Source organism: Chlamydotis macqueenii, chromosome 2 (assembly GCF_036417535.1).
Source record: "Chlamydotis macqueenii isolate bChlMac1 chromosome 2, bChlMac1.mat, whole genome shotgun sequence".
Classification (NCBI taxonomy): Eukaryota; Metazoa; Chordata; class Aves; order Otidiformes; family Otididae; genus Chlamydotis; species Chlamydotis macqueenii.
Window position 1 is genome coordinate 89,209,847 of NC_141557.1, and position 27,576 is coordinate 89,237,422.

The following is a 27,576-nucleotide window of genomic DNA, read 5'->3' on the forward strand; positions in this document are numbered from 1 at the left end:
AACAAACTGTACACATTTAAAAAATATTTATTAATAGCACCACATTAAAAATACATAAGAGCTACTGCAAGAGTGCAAATCCCTCAGCCATTAGCACTTCGTTGCTCCACACATCAAAGTGCTGTTGCACTTCAGACAGTATATTCCATCACTAGGATTGTATGATCCTGGGCTGCATACAACTATGGACAAAGGACAAGGAAAAAATGTGGAATTTAAATGATATTAATAAGAACCTATTTACATTTGAAATATTTAGAATGCATCTTTATCTATTTGAAAAAAAAAGATCAGATTTTTTTATCATTCTGCTAGCTGATGATGAAAAAAAATTATCTATTTTATACATCGCCTATTTATTCCACCATACATTTCTCTTATCACTTCTCACTCCATCTTCTTACAGGTAATTTGTCCCTCGATTACATTTTGAGGTGGGCTACATCAAATAATGTTTTAAGTAAACTGCTGTAACTGCTTGTATAAGTAATACAAGGCAAAACAAAGTTGAAATCTAAGCTCTGATAATTATTAAGAAGCAGTGCAAAATAATATATCAAACCAGAAATCAGCGTATCATGTAGAAACATTTTTCTCCTGTTGGTTCATGTTATGCCATTTGATGAAGTCTGCACTGTCATCTGCAAAATGACTTCATCACAAAAGACTACTCTTGGCAGAAAAAAAATTTGAGCTATTTGGTTATGACTATCCTGAATCATGCTTCAGTTTGGCAATGGTAGCATTTCTTTAGGGTTGATCTTTAATTATGCAAAAGTAATTAAGACCTTTCCTTTTGCGGAGTCAGCGCTTACTTGGTTATTGGGTTTTGCCTGGCTTAATAATGACTTCTTTGTCACACCTGCACAAACCTTCAGCAGGATTTTCAGTATTTGGTTTGGTTTATCTTCGTTTGTTGAGGCTGGCAGGATTCACTTGATCCCCAGTGGCTGTTATTAGCTTGCCTAGCATTTTTTTTGCCATGGCTATTGACTGAAGAGGGTTTTAGAAGTCTCATAAAATGTAAGAGAGAAGGAGTCCTCTGCAGATGACGTCAAAACCTTGCCTTTTTTGTACATTAGTATAGGCAGACCAAGATAGCTTTATGGGAATGAGAAAGCTTTACAAATACATATAACTAAAGACATTTTGCAGCCTTTCTGTCTGGAAAAATAAATGATCTTGTGTACCAGAGGAATAATTCCACTCTTTTTATTGAAGATTATAGGCACACTTCTAGTAACTCCTTCAGAATTTTCAGTTCATTTAACTGGAGCAAGGTTGACTTCTCTTACAAAGGAGATAAAAAGTTTATTTCTCAGAAGTGCAATCAGTTTGCTATCTAGCAGAAAGCATGAAAAGGAGAAAGGATCTGAAGCAGGGAGCTGTAGCTTATTTACCCAGCTGCTGGCAAGTTTCCTTCACCAGTAAACTTAACTTGTTTCAGTCCTTTCACTAATGGAAAACTCCTATAGGTGTACCTTCACTTTGAAAGTATAAACATCTTAGCAAAATATTCTATCTTGACAGTGTATTTTATGTACTTGTAATTTCACACCTCACAAACTGAAACACACACAACATCTTCATTTGTTCTTGTATCCTATAAGCTAACAAATATTTTGCACTCTCTTCTGATTTTAGGACTATTTCAATATTCTCTTGAATAATGTATTCCCTTTTGAACTGTCAAGTTACTATGTTTCAGTAATATAAATAATCACCATACTGTGTGAAAGAACTGAAGAAAACTAAATTAGAACTGACTATTCAGTATTTAGTCTACCAAAAATACCACAGAAATCAAGCTCTGCAGAGTAATAATACAGGACAAAAATTATTTCATAAAGCTAGTATGGGCTATCATCAAAAATTGTCTCTCCAGAGAAGCCCTAATAAACATTGAACATTTTGTACTGTATTAAGCTCACAGCTGCATCTGATTAAAAATAAAAAACACCTAAACAAGAAAAAATTATAAAAGCAGAAAAATTATATTTAGAAATTTTGATGACATGAAAGTGACTCAGTTGCCCATGTTAAGTAAAATTTAACCTCATAATTAACTTACCCTGGAATAATGTGCTTTATTTAAAACAAAACAGGGCTTTAAAAGCAGAAGAACATTAAAATTAAGATAAAATCACATTAAATCATTTCTAAGATGTTTGTACTCATCAGTTCTGTTTATTCAAGACTGCTTTACAGAGACAGAAGACTAAATGGAATTATTAATCAGCAGTAACTCCACGTCTTTAAGTCATTGCCTCTACAAAATCACTCAGTAAAGGGTTCTGCCTGACGCTTATCTGGTACCTGATGAACAAAATTTTTATATGTTTTATCACCAGTGTTTTCTGCCAAAAAGACTTCTGTAAAGACAGATACATCACACAGTGATTAATCAGGTTAACATGTTTAATTGACTAATTCAGAAAGAGATTGAGACTAGAAAATCAGAGTAGAAGGTAAGACAATAGCTCAATATTGAATACCATTTTAATGTAAAAGCAGAGCGGGGAAAAACATGAGGATATAGTACGATATAAAAGAACATGAGACCAGTGAAAGCATGGGGAAGCAAATGAAAACAAGTTCTAATACAGGACAGTTAGAGTGGCAAATGATGCAGCTTAGTGAACAAATTGAGTGATGGCAGTGTGAAATAAATGCTGCATTGTTCACAGAGCACTGCACAACAGCATGGAGGAACCAGAACTATTAGAACACAACATATAAAACTAGGTATTCTAAAAATAATAAGGGAAAGAGAGCAGATGTAACTGAACATCCTGCTATTTCGCTGTATGAGAAGTAAAAATAGAGTAGGTTTCTTATGAATCCTGCAGAGGCTATGCATAGGTTTTTTACTTCTTCATGTTCTTGGACCTACTTCATAACCTTTCCAATTCTGTCATATCCTTATCAAGACCCAGAGTTTAATGTACTTAAATTAGAAAGTCTGAGTAACATCTCTTTTCCATGTTCCATCTGCAGCGATACCCTACCTAATACTAGTGCTAACCTATGACTGGTAAGAAATGTATTATAAATTTTTCAGAAAAGGAAAAAAGAACCCAAGAAGCCACAGAACAGCTGATCAGACTTCTGTATTATGTAAAGATTTAATGTATGAACACTGAAACACATGCAGGTAAGTGGAAAGTAACACAATTTGATGTTTTACAATGAAGATAAACATGTAATTAATTTGAAAGCATGTGATATGGCAGCACATACAAATGTAATAAACTACAGAAGAGTACAATTAGAACGAAATTTTTTAAAAAATAGGGAAATAAGAGTTGGAGAGAAATTGCTAAAGGGATTACTTAGGAGTTTGCTCTTAGACAGACTTTATTAAATATTTCCACTAACAACATTAGCAGAAAAAGTCCCAATGAACTATGCTGACAACAAACCTGTGGGAAGCTGTCAATAAGGGCAAGACTTAAATAGGCAGGAAGCAATAAAAGAATAAGAAAGGCCTGTATATTTTGTTTGATTAAAGAGGACTGTGAGCACAATCAGTCACAATGAAAAGGGAAATTCTGGTACTGTTACATCATATGAGAGAGAGATTCTTAACAGCAAAAGAAAAGCACTAATGATGTAAAAGACACTGGTAAGAGCTCATCTGAATTACCATGTGAAATTCTAGTCACTCTTGTGCAAGAAAATTAAACTCAAATAGGACATGTGAGATAAAGGTTTGCTGAATACAAACTCTTAGAAAAAGCAGATAGAAAATAGTTTACTTGTTCTGACTATAAAATAGGAGACAAAAAAATAACTTAAGCTAAAGGGAATTCTCCCCATCGGGGAAAATGAGTATGAACTTTCCACTAATTAATTTAGATTGAAAGCTTGATCTTCTAACTACAAAACAAGAGTAGCTAATGAGACCAAAGGTCTCTAATAGTTCTAAAATGGACCTTAGAACTGTTTTAATTGGATTGCTGGACCTGGTTCCTGCAACTACAAAGGAAACTATTAGATAACCCAAGAAGTCAAACTGTGCTGTACTACCATGGAAATGTGTTTATCAAAATGTTTCCATGAGTAAGTGCATGTTTTGGAAAAAGCTCCCCCACTAAAAAAGGTATAGGGAAAATATCTTCTTTTCTGTCGAAGTAACAGATCTAAGGATTATAGCTAGGGATACAAGGATCACAACTAATTCTCCCATGTTAGCATGGTCTCCTGAGAAATACTGCATGAAGTTTGAGGCGTTAAAAACAAATGTAGAGAACCTATTGTGGACAGTTATAAAGCTGAACAGAGGTCTGTCAAACATGACCAAAAAGATCGGACTTGAGATTATTTAGTTCAGAAAAAGAAAATGGTCTGAGTCTTCTAGGATATATAGAAGTTATTGCAAAGATAAAGTTGACAGAATAGTTTCCAGATTTAGTGAGACAGAACTCAAAGTACCAGGTATAAACCACATCAAGGGAAATTACATAAATATCTTAGAATAAGACATTCCAATGGTGAGGATGTTGCGTACTGAATTTTATTTCCTTGGAAGTCTATGTAGTCTATATTCTGAGGTTTTTAAGATTATGCAGGATACATCTGTCAGAATAACTGAAGTTTGTATCTTGCCTTGAGGTAAAATGATAAGCAGAGGACCCTTTCAGTTTTACTGGCTATGAGACAGTGTTTTGGATTTTGGGAAAGGAAATCATTAATTTTATCAAGAGGTCAACTAAGGAAAAGAGTGTATGTTTGAGCATGCTGACAATGACACTCTCAGCTATGGGAAGCAGGAAGTTTCAGGTTCAGGGCTGAATGTTTCAGATTCTTGGGTAGCTCAGATGTGAAAGCTTGCTCCCATATCTGCCAAAGAGGTGTCTGTTATGATCCCAGCTGAACAGGGATCGGCTTCTTGGGTTGACATTAGTGTACAGCTATGTAGTGTTTCTGTCTACTGCAGGAGGTAAAGAAGCCTGGCAGCTAAGAAAACAGTATTATTTTTATTACTTATGTTAAACAGCCATCAAAGATAAAGTGAAAGTTGTGTTTTGAAGAAGAAAGGAATAAATTTTTTTTATAATGGAGTAAGATTTTTTTACAATGAGGGTGGTAAAACACTGGAACAGGTTGCCCAGAGAGGTGGTGGATGCCCCATCCCTGGAAACATTCAAGGCCAGGTTGGACGGGGCTCTGAGCAACCTGATGGAGTTGGAGATGTCCCTGGTCCTTGCAGAGGGGTTGGACTAGATGACCTTTAAAAGTCCCTTCCAACCCTAACTATTCTGTGATTCTGTGATTCTATGAAGATATTCTGAGGGGAAATCCCAAAACAAACCCACAGTCTGTGCAAAACACTTCATCCTAAAAAGAAGATATGCTTTTCTAAAGTTGATTTTCATGTACCTTTCCTTGGAATTATGTGCAACTATATTCTGTATTACAATAAATGTAATAAATTTTGTATTTTTATAAATGTATTCCGGATATTTGTCACTTTTTGCTGGAAAATATGGACAAAAAAATTTAAGTTCCTTCTGACAAAGACAACAAATTGGAAAAAAAAACAATCCCATATGGAAACGTTTCACATGTCCTGCAATTTTAGAGTTGTCTCTATTTTCTTCCATATTCTTATTATTTCTTTTCAAAATATATTCCATTCTGTAAACTGTCTTCAATACATAATCCAGTGTTTTCTTTCACCATTTCTAGATCTATAGGGAATCATCTTTGTGAAAAGCTTGACTACAGATTTATTTAGTCTCTGTATGTCTGTCTTCCATTGTTCTCTTGAGACTTCAGGGTCAATATTTGGGAATCATATGAATATCCTTTTCTTGGGTGAAATGCCATCTCACAAAGCCACTCTTTAAAACATTGATCTACTCTTTTAACTCTCAAGTTTCTGACTGTTTCTGCAGTGAAACCAGTTTTTCTCTGAAGAACAATTAATCAGGGTGATATCTAGTGCTTTTAAAGATTTTCCCTGCTCCTCCACCTGCACAAACACATGGCTTCCTGAGCATAACCCACTCAACCCTTTAAATTCTCATAGGAATGCCTATGACACATGGAACTGAAGGAAGATTTCAAGTAAAAACTGAAGAAAAAGCAGAGTTACATTTTAGTAATCCATTTGCATTGGTCCACACTCCTTCGCAACTAACATGTTATGGTGAAGGCCTGAGAAATAGTTAACTAAGCTGCTGGACTTCTCTCCAGAACTGACATTAGAGTAAGCTGCCATATTAAAAATAAAATTATTTGTTAATATGTTGTTATGGTTTTATTTAGTGAGGAGGGGCTCCAGTGGTAGCTTCTGTAAGAAACTGCTAGAAGTTGTTCCCCTTTGTTCAGTGGTCTCGGCTGGGCCTAGGGTGGAGCTGCTGCTGGCCAACGCCGAGCAAATTGGTGACAGCATATTCCCTGAAAACACCTCTGTGATAATGTACTTAAGAAGGGGAAAACAATTAAAAAAAAAAAAAAGAGAAGATGTGAAGATGCTGACCAGGGGCAGAGAGGGGGAGGTGCGAGCCTTGTGGGCCTTGCAGGCCTCACCCTCTGGCCTCCCGCCAGGCAGCCAACTGGGCCCAACTCTGCTCAGCCCGGCTGAGAAAAGTGGAGATCCTGGGAGATGTGAAGAAATCCTGGGAGGTGTCTGCCTAAGCCTGACTGTGAATAATTTCTTGTGAGAGGAACAGCTGCAGATGCCAACATCAGTGAAGAAGGAGGGAGAGGAGTAATGCAGCTCCGGGCCAGAATTCCCCTGCAGCCTGTGGTGATGACCATGGTGAGGCAGGCTGTCCCCCTGCAGCCCATGGAGGAGCAGAGATTCACCTGCAGCCTGTGGAGGACCCCACGCTGAGGCAGGTGGAGGCCTGAAGGAGGCTGTGGCCCGTGGAGGGCCCGCTGGGGCAGCCGTTCTGGAGGGACTACACCCCGTGGAAGAGATGACCCACGCTGGGGCAGTTTCACAAAGGACTGTGGCCCATGGGAGGGACCTCACGCTGGAGCAGAGGAGGAATGTGAGGAATTCTTCCCCCAACAACGAAGCAGCAGTATAAAACAATGCATGAGGAACTGACCGTAGCCCCCATTCCCTCTTTGCTACTGTACCGCTTGGGGTGGGGGAAGGTAGTAGAGATGTTAAGCTTGGGAAGAGGGAGGGGGGGGTGGAAGTTATCTTGTTCTCTGTCTCATTATCCTACTTTGTTTTTAGTAATAAATGAATATTTTTCCCCAAGTCGAGTCTATTTTGCCCATAACGGTAACTTTAAAGATTCCTCCATGTCCTTATCTCAAACCTCGAGCCTTTTTTTCCTTATATTATCTCTCCTCTTCTCTTGGACGGTGGGGGGAGTGAGAGAGAGACTCCGTAGTCTGGTCCCGATCGGGGCTGAACTACGACATATGTGAATTTAACTCCTTATATTATAAGCTTTACCTACCTCTGTTATGGAAGTAATTCTGAAACACCAAATACTACTTAGAAATCAAGAAGTACTTTCTAAGATTTCAAGCTACTTAAGAACATGTAGTTTACCACTGAGTCACATCAAATATTACATCCACCTAAATCTCTAACTGAAGAATTTATCCTAATGCTCAAATATGCTAGAAAGCCTGTACATTAGCTAAATCTCATTTATGTAGTCTCAATAACCTTAGAATTAACCTTAACTAACTACACTATCAGTAATGAGACTCTTCAGATACATCAGAGCTATCCACTACAGTTTTCAGAGAAACACAACTAATAGTTTCATTGTTTTTAAAAGCAACTATATTTAATGGAAAGTGGAAAATGAAGCATAATTGGTATACTTTGTTCAGAAAGGGATCTTTTCAAATTGCATGTCTTGATCCATAGTGAATAATTAATACCACCTTTGAAAACAATGGCCTTTTTAGAGCTGAAATAATTAGAAAGTGTTAGTTCAATAAAATATTGCAGATGTTCTTATGTACAATCAGCTCAAAAATTATAAATAGCATCTCTTGAGGTTTTAGATATCTCTCAATAACAAAGTACTTCTAGTGAACTGAACATATATTGAGACAATTTTACAGGTTCCTTCAGACCTCACTCACAGCATAAAGGAGTTGGGACTTTCCCTTCATATGGTTTCAGTGTTCAGAAGGCTAAGAACAAGTCTCAAGAAAAAAAAAATCTCCTCTTGACTGACATGTTACTGAGATTTCTGACTTCCACAGTTAATGCCTTCAGTGAAAAGCTAGGAATGGAAACATTTTATGAAAACAAATTCATATTAAAGTGAAAATGTATTTTTAATAACTAAACCTTATCAAAGGATGATAAGTAACTAAGACATGGTGAGATCTTCATTTATGTATAAACACAAACTTATTTATGTATAAACACACCCAAATAGCAGATATAAAGTTTTACAATTATTACAACACATAACCACATTCAGTAAAAATCCTTAAATATCCCATAATTTGGTGCCATCTTTGCAAGCCACCTAATGGTTTGCTTTAAATCAAGCCAACTCAATATTTTTGGCAACTCAGTTTTACTGTCTCCTGTAGGTTCTGTCCTGGTTTTGGCAGGGATGGAGTTAATTTTCGTCTCAGTAGCTGGGGTGTTTTGGATTTCGTGTGTGAAGAATGTTGATAAACACCTTGATGATAGGAGTTGTTGTGAATGAGACCAAGGACACTGTCCAGCTTTCCAAGTCTCACTAATTTGCAGATGCAGGAAGATGGGAGAAAGACAGACAGAATAATTGACCCACACTGGCCAAAGAGAGTATTCCATGCCATCAACGTCATGCTCATTATCTAACTGGGGGCTGGCCAGGGCGGGTATCTGCCTTCCTGGCATCCATCTTTCTCTCTTGTTTGCTGGCATCGTTCCCTCTACCTTGCTGGCTCCCTTTTGCTCCTTTGCTTGCCGCTCAGTTTTGTTTCCGTGATCGCTGCTCGGGATGGGCTGTATCAGTCATTGGGACATCGGGTGGTGAGAAAACACACATTGTTCACTTTGTATATTTTAATATCCTTATATTCTGTTACTATTGTAGTTTTCCTTTGTTATTTTAGTAAACTGTCTTCATCTCAACCCACGAGTTTTCCTTCCTTCCCAATTGTCTCCCCCATCCCACTGGGGAGGGGGAGGGGGAGTGAGAAACTGTTTGGTAGTTTGGACTAAACCATCACAGGTTCCTTTTGTTTTTGTTTTTTTTTTTTAAAAAAAAGGAAAATTAAGAAATACAATCATGAAATCATAGAATCATTAGGGTTGGAAGGGACCTTTAAAGGTCATCCAGTCCAATCCCCCTGCAAGAAACAGGGACATCTCCAACCAGATCAGGTTGCTCAGAGCCCCGTCCAACCTGGCCTTGAATGTTTCCAGGGATGGGGCATCCACCACCTCTCTGGGCAACCTGTTCCAGTGTTCCACCACCCTCATTGTAAAAATTTTTTTCTTATATCAAGTCTGCATCTACCTCCTTCTATTTTAAAACCATTACCCCTCATCCTATCACAACAGGCCCTGGAGTTTTTCCCCATCTTTCTTATAAGTCCCCTTGAGGTACTGGAAGACCACTATCTGGAGCCTCCTCTTCTCCAGGCTCAACAGCCCCAACTCTCTCAGCCTGTCCTCATAGGAGAGGTGCTCCAGCCCTCTGATCATCTTTGTGGCCCTCCTCTGGGCCCTCTCCAACAGGTCCATGTCCTTCTTATGTTGGGGGCACCAGAGTTGAATGCAGTACTCCAGGTGGGGTTTCATGAGAGCAGAGTAGAGGTGCAGAATCATCTCTCTCAACCTGCTGGCCATGTTTCTTTTGATGCAGCCCAGGATGCGGTTGGCTTTCTGGGCTGCAAGTGCACATTTTCAGCTCATGTTGAACTTTTTGTCCACCACCACTCTCAGGTCCTTCTTGGCAGGGCTATTCTCAATCCATTCTCTGCCCAGCCTGTATTTGTGCATAGGATTGCCTCTAAAATCTCCCTCTTTTGTTGTTGCCACTTAAAGAAGAAGTACTGATGTTCATCACATTTAACTTTAGTTCTTGAAAATTAGACATCCAGCCTTAGTCTGACATTTGGAAGCCGTTTATAAATTTGAAGGCACTTCCATGGAGTGATTTATACACGAGTTGTAGGTGGCTAGATAAGGGTAATCTGGGGAGTTACAGAATGCACTATATCACTTTCCTTCCTGTGTTAGCGTGTAACAAGGGATATGATAATTTTTTACAATATAAAATTAAAAACATATTGATCTATTCATGGCTATAAAAATAAAATAAAGAGTCATAAAACTCTTCTGAAATAATGTAAAATATGGACTTTTGAGTATATCAACTTATCTTTTTGCTATTGACATGAATTTCACATGCAATACTTTGACACATTTTTACAATCAAGAGACTTTATTATTAAACCCTTAAACTTTATGCATATAAGCAGTAAATACATTCCATTAACTATAAACATTCTAACAATTATTGAAAAGCAAGGCAGATTTTACCTGAAAATATAAAGAAGATTTCAGTCTGTAGAGTTCCTCTCTGCCTTTTTACATGATGGCATTCTGACTTATGTAACCTCACACGAAAGTTCAGCAACATGTTTGCTTAATATCTGAAGGAGTGCTTTCTCAGAAGAACTGTTATGAGAACTGTTGCAAGGGACTGCATGATACTGGGCTGTGAGCTCATAGTAATTTTTAGGATCAGAATAAGCTGCAGGAAAAAAAATGTGAAAGATGATAATGAACATATATGAATTAAAAAGAAGAAAAGTAACTTGTTTATTTGAAAATAAAATTGACAAATTAAATCCTCAATTTTTAAACAAAACCTATTTTGCACCCCCAGACAATTTTTAATTGTCTGGGTCTGGGGGTGCAAAACACTGGAAGCTGGAAACACTTAAGAGATTTTTACAACTCAACATTCTTATTTATATCCATAGGTAAGATTTACTCTTTATTATTGTAATGTTTTAATTTGTAAACCAACAGGAGATGATAGCAAAGGGATCAGGAATATGAACAGTAAAGTTAAGAAGCATACAAAATATCCTTAGTATGTGGCACAATATTTCATCTCACACATTATGGCCAGTTATAGTAGTATGTTACATATTTTTAGTCAACTATCACAAAAGTATTTTTAAAAGCTTAAAAACGGAATCCTCTTCCCCAGAGATCAATAGAAGATGAACTAATATGATGAACAATTCCTTCTCTGAGAGCAGAAGTAACTGAAAATCTTCCATTTAGGTATGAAATTTACTTTTATGGATGGATCAGCTATTTCATCTTTACTGGAAAATTAAATGCACAGCTGGGCATCTTTTAGAAATAAGCCAATGTACCATAAAATGCATGTTTCTAGTTATTTCATGATAACCACTCTACTTATTCAAAGCTGAAGATCAACAGAGTACAATGTTAAAAGAAAGCAGGAGTAAAAGAATGAAGAACAGGGGCCATAGTGTGGGTATAATCACAGAAATGAGACAGAGATGGTGGGGAAGAAAGAAGGAAGGAACAGAAACCAAACCATCTGAAAGAAGAAGCAGAACTTCCAAAACATGGTACCCAGTTAAGACAGCTCGTTAGATCCTCTAACTTGCTTTTGCCTCCCCCATTTCCTTTCCCTTGCTGGTGCGGATTCCAGATTTATATATATATATATACACATGTAACTTGAATTTTGTATGATAACATACAGATTTGATACTTATTGAAGGATATAAGTCTGCAAAACTGAAAACTGTAACCTTTTCCATCAAAACGGTTTCAAAGACACTTATTCCTTTCCAGCTCCGTCAAGCAAGATAGCTGCTGAAATCCTGGTTATTCTATATGAACTACTGTGCCAAAGTAAAATTAATTTACATCAGAGGTTAATTTAGGTTATTGTGCTCTACCATCTTTCTAAATGAGCACTGGTACGCATTTTAAATTCAAGATCAGACATAGTTGTGGCTGAAGGCAATAGGAGCCCTTGCCTACACCTCTACAAGGATAAAATATCCTTTAAAGAAAAGGAGAGCTAGTAATGAATAAATGATGTTGCCTTTACAGTCTTTCACTTTATCAAATACTTTTACCTGCTGGCAGAAGGAAATGTAATCAGAACAGGAAATAATAAGCTACAAATTTACATCATTAATGATACGTACTCAAAAAACACAATCAGATAATAATTAAGGCATTAACATGTGTGAAATAAATCTGTATGGTTGTGCAAAAATTAATCTCATAAAGAATAATTTTGTTTAAAATTATACTATTTTAACGTTATTAAGGATTACTGCCTATTCAATTTGTTACATTTCATTATGTTTTACATTTATTTTTAAAAAAGAACTGTATTCATAAGTTTCTCAGTCAGCCACTGAACTTCATTTAGGGCTTTGTATATTACATTAAATGAACTGCCTGGCAGTAACTAATATTAAAAACAATTTCCTAGAGAAACACAATGTCTTTATCTCTGCAAATTAAACTCTAAATAAGCCTACTTATTTAAAAACAGCAACACATATTTTAAAAAGTAAAACTTTTTCAAGGAAACAACACACTTACCTGGATTGATAACTTACCATAAATAAGATATTTTATTACGAGGTTTTTATCAGGTTGCATCGCTATTAGCTTATAAACAATGGAACAAGTGTAAACTCCACTCAGGAGTCTCAATATTAAAGTTCCTGTCAGTGATATTTGCACACTGCCCCTTTCTAGTAAACACAATCATGAAATAAATTGAGTTGTCATCATAAGAAAATGCAGAGACTAAGGGTACAAATGGTTATTCACTGTTAAGCTGTACAGAAAATAATTACATATTTATCTGAAGGCACAGGATTCAGAAACTGAGGCCTACTGGGTGTCACTCAGTTCAGCATTACACAAACGTGCCTTATTGCTGCTGGGTTTTTAAGTATTGGTTGACAAAGCAGTTCTAGAAACATGTTTTTATTTTATCTCAGACATCTATTGTTCTCTTCAATAACCACTTCCAAGAGCAGAAAACGCACAGAAAGAAAGGACAAAGTGGACAAATAATCTCTTTTTATACTTCTATACAGTCAAACTGACTATTAGCCTTTCAGTCTTCAGGAAGTGCCCCATGAATTAGCTGCTGGTGGTGTTTAACACGCAGTAAACTGCAAAGTAGGCAAGAGAGGAAGGTCAAGTTAAGCAAGTACTGTCTAACAGACCTTCCAAAAAATTGCATGTGTATGCCAAAATTAGAATTATGTATGTTTAAGATTGTAAAATAATCCTTCTGTACGGAAAGATAGGCATTGTTACAGTGGCCAAAGTCTTAACACAACTCCTTAGTTCAAGGCAGAGGCTTTTAAAGAGAAAGGAAAGCACTGCTTAAGGTAAGATTTGGGCACCGATAATGAGCCATACAGTTGTCCCATGTAGCCTGCATGTGAGTTACATGATGACAGCTGATGACTCCTTTCTTGACTTGAAAAGTCCTCAGGCAGTAACAATATCAATACAGGTTTCTCAAATAGTACTATGCAGCCCATCTTGCTGTCAATTAAAACCTTGGGAACCACTAGGTTAGAGTGGATTATAATAGATTTCAAGGTAAAATACTCACTTTGATAAAATATTTTGAGAACGGATTTTTGTTTCCATTTTCAGATGCCAAAAAAATCATTTTAACATTCTAAATTTTATGTAGATGATGGAAGCTTAGACAATTAGTGTGGTGCAAAAGCACTGTATTTTCAGACTGAAAAAAAAAATCAATGTTAAGGACATGAGATCTATACTACATACATTTTAGGGCTTTTATTTCAGGCCAGTCCTAATCTAGTTTTACAGACCATGCATTATTTCTCAAAGCAAACCTTTCCAATTAGCTTCATCCAAAAGGAATCCAGTTTGTGCACTCAAAGACCAGACCTTGATCCAAAAAAAACATAATAAGTAGGTACAATCAGGAAAATTACTTCAAAGCCACACTCCTATTGAAACTAACGTTACTGTAGATGCACGCTGATTTTCCTAGTAGCAATTTTAAGCAAGATATGGAGGAAAAAATAGCCTGATTGAAGTGTATCTTTTTACATACTTGGCAGGAGGGTACAGGACAACTTTGTTCTTCAATAAACCATTTAAGCACTTAATTAACTTAATTTTGTCATATATATCACTGTTTAAAAAAAATTAAGTGCTGGTAAAAAAGAGTACTATTAAAAAGACTGAAAGAGCAAATTCTTTCACAAGAATGGTTTCAGATTCTCTATCAGCCTAGACTCTTACATTAATGGCACACTGTCTTTCATTTTTTTGGATGATGAAGAGGTTTTTAATCGGACAATGAACTACTCAGGATGCTAAGTCTATAAACTAGGATGTCATTTGCTACTGTGTGCTGATATAGCTATCAGATTAATATTGTCAGAAAAACAGCCTAGATTTAAGAACTATAGTTCTAATCTTTGGCATATGCAATTGCCCTGTGTGGGCCAAAAGCAACAACACCGTTAGTTGACTGGATAGCTGGAGCACCTTTAAGATACATCACAGACAGCTTTGCTATACTTATAAAATGCACTACTGAAGTTGTCATCTTTGCAGACGACAAGAACTCTGCAAAAAAACAAAGCTTGGAAATCCAGTGAAGAGATCTGATCACAAATATTTTTTGAAAGTACATCCACAGAAATGGAAAAGTAAAGCATTCTTCTGATGGACTGAGTCACTTACTATATAATTTTATCCTACCTTGAACAATGAATGCTTCATGTACCAGAAGATATCAGAATTCTTACATAGTAACCATTAATTATTTTAATGGTATGTCTGTGTGTAAAAAAAAAAAAATCTCCTTTTGGATCACTAAATCAAGAGCCTGTTATGTTGTTGGGTTGTTTTTTTCCCCTAGTATTACAAAAGAAATCACACTTAAAATGCCTTCCTCCATGGGATTATTGGGACGAATACTGCCTACTCAGATGAGTTTGGGTGCACAAACCAGACTGTTAGCTTTAAACTAAAATTTTCAAGTGATTAAGCTATCCACCCTTTTCTTAAATCTAATGTTGTTTCTATGTTATTCCTCTGTAGCAGGATCAGTAAGACAGGTGAGCAGGATTTCACATCATATTTTCTGATGTGAATTATATTATATGATTTAATATGCCTCTATTACACAGGAGGCATTTTGCATGCATGATGGACAAAAAGCAATGTGATCAGGTTCAGAGGTTCCCTGGAGTCAGAGAAAACTGGCATGATTTAAAACAAAAGTTCTTTTTAAATTCATGCTAAGAGAGGAAGCTAGACCATTTTCCAGGATCCTCAGGAATTAGAAGGATGCCAAACAGCTATTCCTGTGAGAATTATGTCACAGGGACTAAATCCCTTAACTTTTCATACCCTTGCATAATTATATTTTAAACTAAGTGTTCCTATATTTTAGTTTCTCTCTTTACTAAATTTAAACCAAACAACAGATTGATTCTCCTTCCAGTTATTTCACTGCAAAAAAAAAAGTTATTTGCTATCCTCCCACTCCATCTCTTATTTGGATCCATTTTACAGTAGACCAACTTCTGTATTTTGAAATTATATATTAATAAAAGTAAATGACAGCAGAATCAGGCCAATGGGCTTCACAGAAACTGATTTTTCATATATTTAGAAACAAAATTCTAATCTTCAGATTAAACTACTGATCATATTCAAATTTAAATATTCAGTATCTAAAGATGTCCAAATAGGTAAATTCAGTGATTAATTATACATGTACAGAAACAAAAACGAACACAGGATATAATAAGCTTGTGTTCATCTGTAAAGCTTCGTAGGAATGAAACATACTCTGTTTTGTAGTCTAGACAGGACTCTGACAGCCCCTCAGGAAGCATGTGTAAGCCATGTATCAGTTATAAGGACAGCATGAGTATACAGTACACACATCTACTAAATGCAGCTTTGTATTTCTACTGATTCCTTCCCTCTCTACAGAAGAACAGCTTGATACACCAATAGTAGGTTTTGGAACATCTAGGGTTCAGCTTGTAGTTGAGAGGTGGAGTGCAGGTATTTAATTTGTTTTGTTGCTTTGTTTTACAAAACAATAGTACACACTTTTCTCAGTCCTATGAAAGGATAGTCACAATCTTCTGACACAAATATTCCTTCTATGCATGTGTTAGGCGGCAATGTGTATGAATAGCAGCAACTTTCCTGTAAATCCAAATTCCTACGTTCATTTTCACCAAACTAGAACAGGTCTACCCAATGTTTGTATTTGGAAATAAAGACTGAAATGCTTTCTCTTTTGTGTTCTATTTAGCTGTTCAGAACACTATCAAAAATGTTGGTTTATGCAGTAAAACTTTAAGATCTACAACATAAGAAACAATTACTTTAAAGTTTTTTTCCTCCACTTAAAGTGTATTTTGAAAACCTCTTATTCTCAACCAGCCCAACAGCTGTTAAAAAACTTCAAAGTACAATTTCCAGATCTTAGTACAAAAAAAAAGTCACTATGGTAAGTGAAGAAAAATGACTTGCTAATTTTAAAGTTGTAATGATTTTAAATTACTTTTTGTGCAGTATTTAATTTTTCATTACTCTTTCAGCTGCACATAAGTGGACTGGAACTATCTGTGAACAAAGGTGCTTGTTCAAAAAACAGAACTGTTTTTAAACAGCTACAGAAAGAAAGGTGTTTACCAGTCTTTGTGAGCTTTTACTGCAGTCATAATGTTTGATGCATACAGCTAGATTTTTGGAGCACGAAACATCTTCTTAAGGTGCGTGTCAAGGGCTGGTGTGCCTGAAAGAGAATCTGATTTTTTCTAACTATGACAGATAGTACAGTGAAAGATAGGCTCTCTTCCTACAGATTTTATGCTTAAATAATTGCATTTATTTTAAAGTGTTCCAAGAAGCAGTATTTTGTTAGTCTTTCCTAAAACTCGATTCACAATTCTGTATTTCCACCGAAAGGTTTCTTTTCTTTCCTACCACACTGAAAATGTGTGAAATAATGTATCAAGCAAGGTTTATGAATCCTAATTTCCCACTGTTATGGAGATTTGCTATGACAGATATTAGAAGACTAACTAGTCACACCAAAATCCATAGAATTTTTACCATTTAGAGGGGATTACACCCATTCTAAAAGGAGACCAAGTGATCAAATTCTTTTACACAGTAAACATTTAATGAGCTAGAAACTTTAAATATCTTTGTGATATTTACCCAAAATTATGATAGCTGAAGCTGAAGTCCTCTCATTACTACTTTTCAAACATAATTTTTCTAAAACCTCTCTCATCCTTACAGAAAGTCATGTCAGAAAAACACAAGTTTTCCTCTCCTACTGAACTTTCTTTTGCCTGCTTACTGCTGATTCTAGTACACCTGACGTTTCCACAGAGCCAAGAACCCCTGCCACCATAGCTTCTTGCTAGTGAGCCAAGGTTGGCATAGCAACTTGGGATACTACTGGAGCAATCTGCCTGAAGAGATTTAAACCTGTCAAGTGGAAGAAGTCTGAGGTCTCCACTGTTGAAACTGCAGTTTGAGTAAACAGAGCCAGAGGAGTGAAACGGGCAATTTTTGTTAATTGTGGATCAGGAAGTTGTCTTCCATCTGATCAGATTAAGCTCAGTACTTAAACACATGACAATATCCCTGATACTGTGTATGTCAGGCATCACAGACTGGGCATCAAAATGTATCAGTTACAATGCAGGACAGTCAGCAAACCAAAATATATCCGCCCCAAGGGAGATTACCAGTTTCATAAATGGCATAGCCCATAGGCTTAAGTACAAGCACAACCACCTACACCGCTTTAAGGCAAAGAATGCTAAAAATTCTGAGGGTGAAGTCTGTTATCAGATTCAGAGCAAAAACACAGTGTAGTGTTAGATACCATATAAATGTGAGATGCTCTAATATAAAGGTTGTCATGTAGAGTATTAGGAATGAAGAATTACTATGGTGTAAATATATTTCAGATGGCGTGACAGGAAAATGTAAGGCCAAAGACAGAGTTCTGATAGACACTATTATAGACTAAGAGGAAAGCGAAGAGGATTTGGAGACACTGCCACTGTAAAACGATGAATGCTTCATAACCTAAATTGTAAACTAAAATAAGAGATTAAAGAGGTTTATAAATTCATCACAATGGTTATTGTTGTTTTTAAAAATGAAATTACACTAAAGGGTAAGTGAGCCATACACAAAAGGAAACAAAAACCAGAATTTGAGTTCCCTGCTCAGACTTGGAAAGATACTGCTGATGAGCCTGTCATGATCTCTAAGCAATCCTTATTATGTGACAAAAAGAATATGTACAAGTAGCCAAACATACTCCATGCAGAAACAATGACTTGGGGTTTTCATGCCATACTAGCAGATTAGGACAACTATTTCATTAGTGGCATCTTTCTGAAAAAGAATGTTTAAATTCTCCATGAGCAGATTAACCAGAAGCTGAAACTGGCAAGAGATAGGAAGGGCCAAAAGAAACACATGCAAGTCAGGAAAGGCAATAAAAAATGTTGGCTTCAGGCTGAATGGGCTGAATGACCTAGTGACAAATGACATGGAAAACACTGAGGTATGCAACACCACCTTTGTTTCACTCATTCCTCGCAAGGATTGGTTTCCAGCCCTGCCCCAGGCACTATTAGAGTTTAGAGAAGATGTTACAGGGAGAGAGAAGCGTGATGTTAGGGACTTACTTAAGTGAGCTGGAACCTCATAAAGTTTAACCAGGCCAAGTGCAAGGTCCTGCACATGGCAATCCCAAGCACAAATACAGGCTGGGCAGAGAATGGATTGACAGCAGCCCTCAGGAGAAGGACTTGGGAGTGCTGGTGGACGAGAAGCTTAACATGAGCTGGCAATGTGCACTTGCAGCCCAGAAAGCCAACTGCATCCTGGGCTGCATTAAAAGAAGCGTGGCCAGCAGGTCGAAGGAGGTGATTCTGCACCTCTACTCCACTCTCATGAGACCCCACCTGGAGTACTGCGTCCAGCTCTGGAGCCCCCAACATAAGAAGGACATGGACCTGTTGGAGAGGGCCCAGAGGAGGGCCACAAAGATGATCAGAGGGCTGGAGTACCTCTCCTATGAGGACAGGCTGAGAGAGTTGGGGCTGTTGAGCCTGGAGAAGAGAAAGCTCTAGGGAGACCTTATAGCAGTCTTCCAGTACTTAAAGGGGGCTTATAAGAAAGAGAGGGAGAAACTCTTTAGCAGGGCCTGTTGTGATAGGATGAGGGGTAATGGTTTTAAAACAGAAAGAGGTAGATGCAGACTTGATATAAGGAAAAAAAATTTTACAATGAGAGTGATGGAACACCAGAGAGAGGTGGTGGATGCCCCATCCCTGGAAACATTCAAGGCCAGGTTGGATGGGGCTCTGAGCAACCTGATCAAGTTGAAGATGTCCCTGCTCCTTGCAGAGGGGTTGGACTAGATGACCTTCAAGGGTCCCTTCCAACCCTAACAACTCTATGATTCTATACAGAAGTTTATAGACCAGAATGAGATATATCTGAGGATGCAGAGTGAGCTAATTAATAATTGTTGTCTATTTTGATAGTGATGAGGTCCCCAATGGCCAGAAAGGTCCAAAAACATACATTCCTCATAAAAATAGGCAAAGAAGAAGACTCAGGAAATCACATCCTCAGTTCAGCCATCCTCACCTCAGGCCCTGCAAAGATGACAGAACTGCTGGAAATCATTTCCGGATGCTTGAATGACAAGACAGTGATTGAGAACAGGCAGCATCAATTTGCCATTGACAAATCACGGCTGACCATACTGAGTGTCTTCTGGAATTAAATGACTGCCTCTGAGGATGAAGGGAAACCAGTAGATGTCATATACACTGAAAGCCTTTAACAAGGATTTTAATATGGTCCTCCACCACATCCTTGTAGCCCAGCTATGGACAACTGGATGAGATGAGTGGAAAACAAGACAGATGAAAACCTGTCTGCATCATCATTTTGAAGACTGGTCTACCTAGCAGCCAGTTATGAAGGGCTTTCCTCAGGGCTGATAAAAGCACCAGACTGCTTAACATCTTTACTGGTGACCTACACCACAGGACTGAATGACTTCTTGTCCAGTATGCAAAAGATATCAATTTGGTGGGGCATGGGTGCTGATACACTACAGGACATTGCTGCCATTCAGTGGGACCTTGCACAACTACAGAGACAATCTGCCAGAAACCTCAGCAAGTTCAGCAGTGACAAATGCAAAGTCCTGCACCTAGGACAGAATAAGAGCACCACATACGCTCCTGGGTATTAGACTATTTGGGAGCAGCCCTGCGAAAAAGTACCTGGGAGTACTAGTGGATTTTAAACTGAATGTGAATCAGAAGCACACTTTTGCAGCAGTGAAAGCTAACTATATACTGGGCTGCATTAGCAACAGTATATCCAGCAGGTCAAACAAAGGGATTATTCTCTCCCTACTCAGCACTCATTTGGGCACTCTGGAACACTGTGCCCAGTTTTGACTCCTCAGTACAAGACAGGTCCTAACAAAGGACAGATACTAACAAACTAGCGCAAGTCAACGAGGAGGTTTCTGAGATGATTAGAGAGTTGGAGCACAGGACAAGAGGCAAAGGAAACTGGGATTTTTTTACCCTAGAAAACTCTAATAAGGGAATTGCAGTCCTTTACTACCTAAGGGGAGATACAAGGAAAGTATAACCCATACTTTTTAAGAGGTGCACCACAAAAGAACAAGCAACAACGATGACAAGCTGTAATAATTAAAATTAGGATTGAAAATTAAAAAAAAAAGAGGAATAGGTTGTACAGAAAAGACAGAAAATCTCCAATGAGATATATTGCCAAACTCAAATGGTCAAGGTCTTGAGCAACTTCATGTCTGAAGATAGCCTGTCACTGAGGAGGCAGTTGGGCTAGGTCACACCGCCCATCATCCTATTATTCTGTCCTTGCAGAATGCTCCCAGCTGTTTCTCAGTGCTGCAAAGAATGTCATCCTCAGCCTCTGTTGCATCTAACACATCCTGCTCCAACTAGCACTCGTTAGAGATGGCACCATTCTCTACACAGACCTGCAAGTGTGTTTTAATTTGGTTATCCCATCCCTTTCTTTCTGAAAAGTCAAAGTTAATTTATATGTTATACATACAGACACTCACAATGTATTCTCAGTTACTTCTCCTTTTACATTCCCACCTTTATAACCCTCATGTTTCTTTTTGGGGAGCAGAGGAGAAGAGGAGAAGGTGCAGGGGGACATGTAAGAAAATAAATGCTTACCTGAAGAAAGACCACCACCTGGTCCATTCCACTGGAATATTGGATCAATCAGTTCTAAGTTTCACAGATGATGTGTCAGACATAAAATATGTGTACTGTTGTGATTTAGCTTGACATAAACTTTGTCTGAAAAAAAATTATCATTAGCACCAAGTATTTATCCTAAATTTAAAGACAGTGATTCAATGGTTCAAGAACAATCTTGAATGGAGTTCTAATTTTGGGACTAGTTCTGTTATCTCTGTCATCAAAATGAAATACCAAACAGACAGCAGGTTTGTTTTCTCCAGAAAATAAAATTAAGATTGAGGGTTGCAGAACACTGGAACAGGTTGCCCAGAGAGGTGGTGGATACCCCATCCCTGGAAACGTTCAAGGCCAGGTTGGATGAGGCTCTGAGCAACCTGATCTAGTCAAAGATGTCCCTGCTTCTTGCAGGGGGGTTGGACTAGATGATCTTTGAACGTCCCTTCCAACCCTAACCATTCTATGATTCTATGATTCTAAGATAATTCTTTCTACTTTTAGGCTTATCTGGTTGTGTAAACAAGAACCACAGTGCACCATAACATCCTCCTGAATGGATTATGACACTAAGTAGGTTCTCACAAGCTTCTGCAGCGTTCTGTCTCAACTGGTGTCCAACACACACATGGAGAGAGTGAAGTTGCAGTATGTTGGACCAGGATACTTGGATTTGAAAACTTGCTGTTTCCATTTTATTAGCAATTGCCTTTTACCAGTGCACAATCTATTTGCTAAAAAAGGATTTAGTGTTGTAGCTCACTAAATGGTGAGCTGCCTATTGTTTAATTCAGAGATAATGAGATAGGAAGCAAACTGAGTAAGGTAAGGATTTACTTAGTCTTTTCCCATAGTAAACGATATCTCCATGTCTTGTAAGCATTTTGTAGCACACAAGTGCTTCTAGATCTTCAATTGTTTCTAAAAACTACAATTTGTGTAGTCATAAACACTTCCACAATATGCAGGATTTCAGCGTGTACAATTTATTTTATTTTACTTCCCACTACACTCTGCAAAGCATTTGTCCTCTTCAGAAGTATGAGATGCTAGATACTTACACTCTAGTGAGGTCTAAACTTGAATATACCATGCTCGGCATCAGGCTACCCGAATGCCACTGAAAAGCTACGACTAGTATTAAGCATTACAGCTACTACAACACTTATGATCTGGAGAATCTGACTAATAATTAGAATTGAATCAAATACGCAAATTACCACAATGTTATCTTACCACTGGCGATTTCAGATTCCCTGCAAGTGAAAAATCGTTTAAGTATTTGCTGCAGGAAAGGACGAATGCTCAGAAAAAGTTTTCATTTTTCCATTATGGCAACTGGTGGTAATGCCACCACAGTGTTCTCTCCTCTCTAAGTATGATTGTTCGCTTTCATTAAGAATTGAAAAGCCACTTACATTCACATTACAGTACTAAGTTGTTTAAACAGAATAAAGACTTAGATATAACATACAATGCATAAGAATAACTCCAGAATTTTTATAAGATCAGTAGGTATGTCCATCCCAGCTAATAATCAGTTTATTACGGTAGCTTATACTGCAGAAAACAGCAAAGTATGTATTTTCATAACTGCCTGCTAGGTAGACCAGTCTTCAAAATGATGATGCAGACATCATGGAAATGAATGTCATTTACAGGTGATGTTTCAGTTTTTAACCCCAAAGCATGAAAATTAATGTGAATTCTACATGTTAATGCAATTGCCAATATGATTAGTCTTTTTCTATCGCAAATCCTTAACACCTTTTCTCAAAATTCACTAACCAACTGGCTTTAGTAGTAGTCTATTGGGGTAAAATTGTATACATTGCGTATCTCTCCCAGTTCACATTTTGGTTTTTTATTTTCTTAAGGTCGCTTTGTTCTGTCTTATTGCAATAAGAAAAAAAAATACATATCCATAATAAAAAGTAGCAAAATTATGGTGTCATTATTATCATAACCTGCCAAGATGGTAAATTCTGCCCCACCACTGTAAATTTCCATTACAGTTTTGTAAGCATGTATCATAGGATACAGAAGGGCATCTGACAGAAGATAATGGCTGAAAAAATATCTACTAGGTATAACCTTATTCTTCTTGCTTTCAAAATAATTTCTTACTATTTTAATTAAAGTTCTTTGCTATTTTTCTTATGTGTTCCTATTCTCTCCATTATAAAAATATTTACCTTAGATAGTGATACAAAAAAAGAACATTTATGTCAGGTATTTTAAAACTGTAGTATTTTTAAAGTGCAGGATTGTATTTAACCAAATTTTAGTGAAAAAAACTCCTCAAAATAAAAATGTTGCCCAGCATCTCAAAACAACACTGTAGCCACATCTAGTGTACTCACAATGGTCTGTCCCAGAGAAGGTGGAAACACTCTTCATTAATACTAAATTGTTCAGAAAGAGAGTTGAGACAAAACATTTTAACCTTGCCTTCTAACTTTCAAATTCACCTGTGCCATTCAAGTAGTAACCATGTTTACAGATATGAGTCAGAATCAGAGCGAAATCATATACTAATAGGAGGGACCTTTAGATTACTCAGAACCATTACTTATCATTAAATAAATTTATTAGATAAACTCCTAGGAGAAACCTTTAAAAACAAATTATTTCCTAAAATTGTTTCACCTTTGGACAAAAATTTATATGTCTAAGAATTTGTACCAAAAAAAAAAAATCAAATAATGCTGTCTTTTAGCTTTCCCCCAAACAACAGCAGTATCACTTCTAGATATGCTACCAGTAAAGCTGCCACTGTAAAATACATAGGGAGAAAACCATGGGGAAGAGTATTAACAAAACCAAGCTGGTAATGTGCATTTAGAGAAAAAGCAACATGAGTAAACATACAGCAATGAGGAACAGGCTGGTCTTTAATTTAATTTTCAGATTTTCCACTAATTGTTTAATGAGAAAATAAAGTGATAATATTATATTCTAGAGTTAGATGGATTTAACTTACAAAGCAAATAATTCTTCTTAATTTTTGTTGTAGAATATAACATAAACTTCAAGCTTCAGGTTCTGTGTACATAACAATTAAGATGAAGTCAGAACATCTCCAATGAAAGAAAGGAGTATTTCGGAGCAAGAGTCCTATAGCCAAGTGGAAGAGTACACAGAACGTTGTTATAACAATTACAGAAAATAATTATATTGGTTACATAAAAATTACAAGTAAGAATAAAGAAATAATATAAAAAATAAATTCCAGTGACAGAAATACATTCTGTGGGATGGCCTATTAAGTATACGTAAGTCAGTACAGAATTGTAATTAATTAAACTACTTAAAATAATTTAAAACAATTCAACCACAAGGGATATGATATAGAAGGGCCTTTTCTTGGTAAAAACAATATTTTCACTATAATTTGTTACATTATGTTTAAAGAAAAAGACTTGGAAATATGGCAGATCCCACTATTTTTCAGCTATTGTGTCTTGGTCCTGCACTTCTCAAAAACCTCTTTGAGGTTTGAACTGTTAAAAGATAAAACAATTACATTGAAAAAGCAAGCAGCATACTTCAGGTTTATCTGCACCCTGTAATAGACTTGTTCTTCAGTGGATATTAATTTAACAGCTGCCTAATGTCTTATGCAATGCATGACTGATTAAGGCAACAAAAAACAATGGCAAAGGCCTGATACCAGAAAAGGCATCCTTATTCTAAACAGCACTTGTGTAGATTCAGTTTTAAATACAATCATCTTTTATAAAAGAACGGTTACACTTTAAATTAAGATCGTCCATAATGGGGAAAATTGGGATAAACACTGTCCAAAATGAGGATAAAATTTAGCTGCATTGTTATTATACCCTCAGTTGGCATGTCAATGTGTACACTGACCATTAATGAAGTAACAAACTTGGGTTCTGTCACGATTGTGATTTGCTTAGTTTTCCCATGAAATGAAATAGAAGGTATTTTATGGCTATTTTAATTTGCATTTCTTCTATTTTAAACAGAAATTTAAAATCTATTCGTAAAGATTGCAAGGCTTTGCAAGACATGCAAAGCTTCTGAAAGAAAACTGAAGTATCTTTCAGGTGGGCATTCTAGTGTAAGTCAGATCTGAGTTACTTTTACAGAGTTTCCAGAGACACAGAACTGAAGCCAGCAGAACGATGACAATGGCTGTTAGACCTCTCAGCATTTTGTGTTCTTTGTCTCCATCTCCTGCTTGGAATGAATGTGCATGACTGGGAGTTAAGGTATGCTTGTGACTTCTAATTCTTTTGGGGAATCCGGGAAAGAAAGTAAACAACAAAGGAACAGAAAGTCTTGAATACAAACAACAGCAATAAAATACTGAACATATCATCAGTAGCAATTATTTTATGAAGATGGGCTAAATAATTATGTGGCAGCAGATCTGTACTTGTTGCTAACTTAGGTTCAACATTCAAAAACTAAAAGCAACAATAAATACTCTGGTAAACTGATTATAGATTAAAGCACTTGTTGGGGGCCATGACAGAGATGGGGTTGAGTCTCAGCTTTGTTTTGATTTATCCTGTTTTAAGCAATAATGGGAAAACATCAATTCACCCCATCTATTACACAAACAGTAATGGTACTTCTCTTCAGTGTTGTTATGAAAACAGAAGCAAGGCAGATTCTCCAGCTATCAGGACAAGTTAATCAAGTTAAGTTAAAAGAAATGCCTGTACTTGTCATTTCAGAATGTAAGCAGAGTACACCACTGAAAATACCTACAAAGTAGGAAGAAATAAAACATTGCTTGAGGAAAAAAAAAAAAAAAAAAAAAAATCAAAAAACTGAGAGGAGATAATCTTAAGAGTAGTCTCATATAAGATGGATTTCTGTGATTAACAGCTTAATTTACTTTGCAATATTTCTTCACTATGTGCCACTTCCACAACTTTGTTTGAGGACTGTCCCAGTTTTGGCAGGGATGGAGTTAATTTTCCTCTCAGTAGCCGGTGTGTTTTGGATTTCATATGTGAAGAATGTTGATAAAAACATCTTGATGACATGAGTTGTTGCTAATGAAACCAAGAACACTGTCTGGCTTTCCAGCTCTCACTTAATGTGCAGGTGCAGGAAGCTGGGAGAAAGACAGACAGAATAATTGACCCAAACTGGCCAAAGAGAGTATTCCATGCCATAAACGTCATGCTCAGTATATAAGTGGGGGTTGCCCACGAGGCAGGGTAGGGGGGGCATCTCATCACTCTCTCACTTGCTGGAATTGCTCTTACTACCTTGCTGACTCCCTCTTGCTCCTTTGCTTGCTGCTCGGTTTTATTTCTATGATCGCTGCTCAGGACGGGCTGTATTGGTCATTTGGACATCAGGTGATGAGGAATCCTGTATTTTTCATTTTTCTATATGTTAGTATCCTTATATTTTGTTATTATTGTCATTTTCCTTTGCTATTCTAGTAAACTGTTTTTATCTCAACCCACGAGTTTTCCTTTCTTCCCAATTCTCTCCCCTGTCCCGCTGGGAAGGGGGAGGGTGAGTGAAAAACTGTGTGGTGACTCAGGCTCAACCACCACAGTCTTTTTGGTGCCCAAGGTGGGGCACAAAAGGGCCTGGCTAAATCAGCTGTGAGATCATCAAACTTTAATCTGAGGATCCAAGGTTTGAGCCCCCGTCAAGTCCGAAGGGTTGAGATAAGGATAGGTTTGAACAAAGTGTGTTGAAAACATATTTGTTACAAGCATTCATTATGTCAGTTTGGTCATTGCAGGTCACAATGTTGTTTTATTTGCTCTCAGAGTTGTCTTTAGAGCTGTATTGGGCAGCACCTTACTTGCTGCCGCTCGTCAGTGTTTATACACAGTTTGTCTTTTCTAAGATTAAAGGTATCGCTCTGCTGTGCTGTGTGCCACTGGTTGGTTTGGTGAGATCACTGGTAACAGGACCAGTTTCATACTTGCATTCAATGGCGACGGGCAGTGTGCAGAGTGAGGAGGCAGAGGCAGCTCCATCCGGGTATTTCGGGAACCATCTCATGGGTGTTGTTTGAAATTATACCTCTTGTTTTGGTCTGGGAAGCCAGGCTGCAGGGAGGACATCTGTTTACAGCTTCCCCCACTTTGCCAAGCTAATTTCAATAGCTTTTGAGAATTTTGAATACCCTTGGGTATTCAAGAAAACACATGCTTTCTTGGGCAGAAGTGAAAGCCATCCAACTGGCTTTAGACATCACTGAACAGGAAAAATGGCCTGTGCTCTATCTCTACACTGACCCATGGATGGTGGCAAATGCTCTGT

At 37.2% G+C, this 27,576-nt stretch overlaps 1 protein-coding gene across 1 annotated transcript; it reads right to left on the reverse strand.

Moving 5' to 3' along the window:
- Nucleotides 1-90: 90 nt before the first annotated feature.
- Nucleotides 91-27,290, reverse strand: ZPBP (zona pellucida binding protein). Its single transcript, XM_086742950.1, is given in 7 exon segments — nt 91-182; nt 10,481-10,551; nt 10,553-10,694; nt 12,568-12,705; nt 21,283-21,408; nt 24,729-24,809; nt 27,236-27,290. Coding segments are annotated over 7 exon segments (705 nt in total).
- Nucleotides 27,291-27,576: the final 286 nt, after the last annotated feature.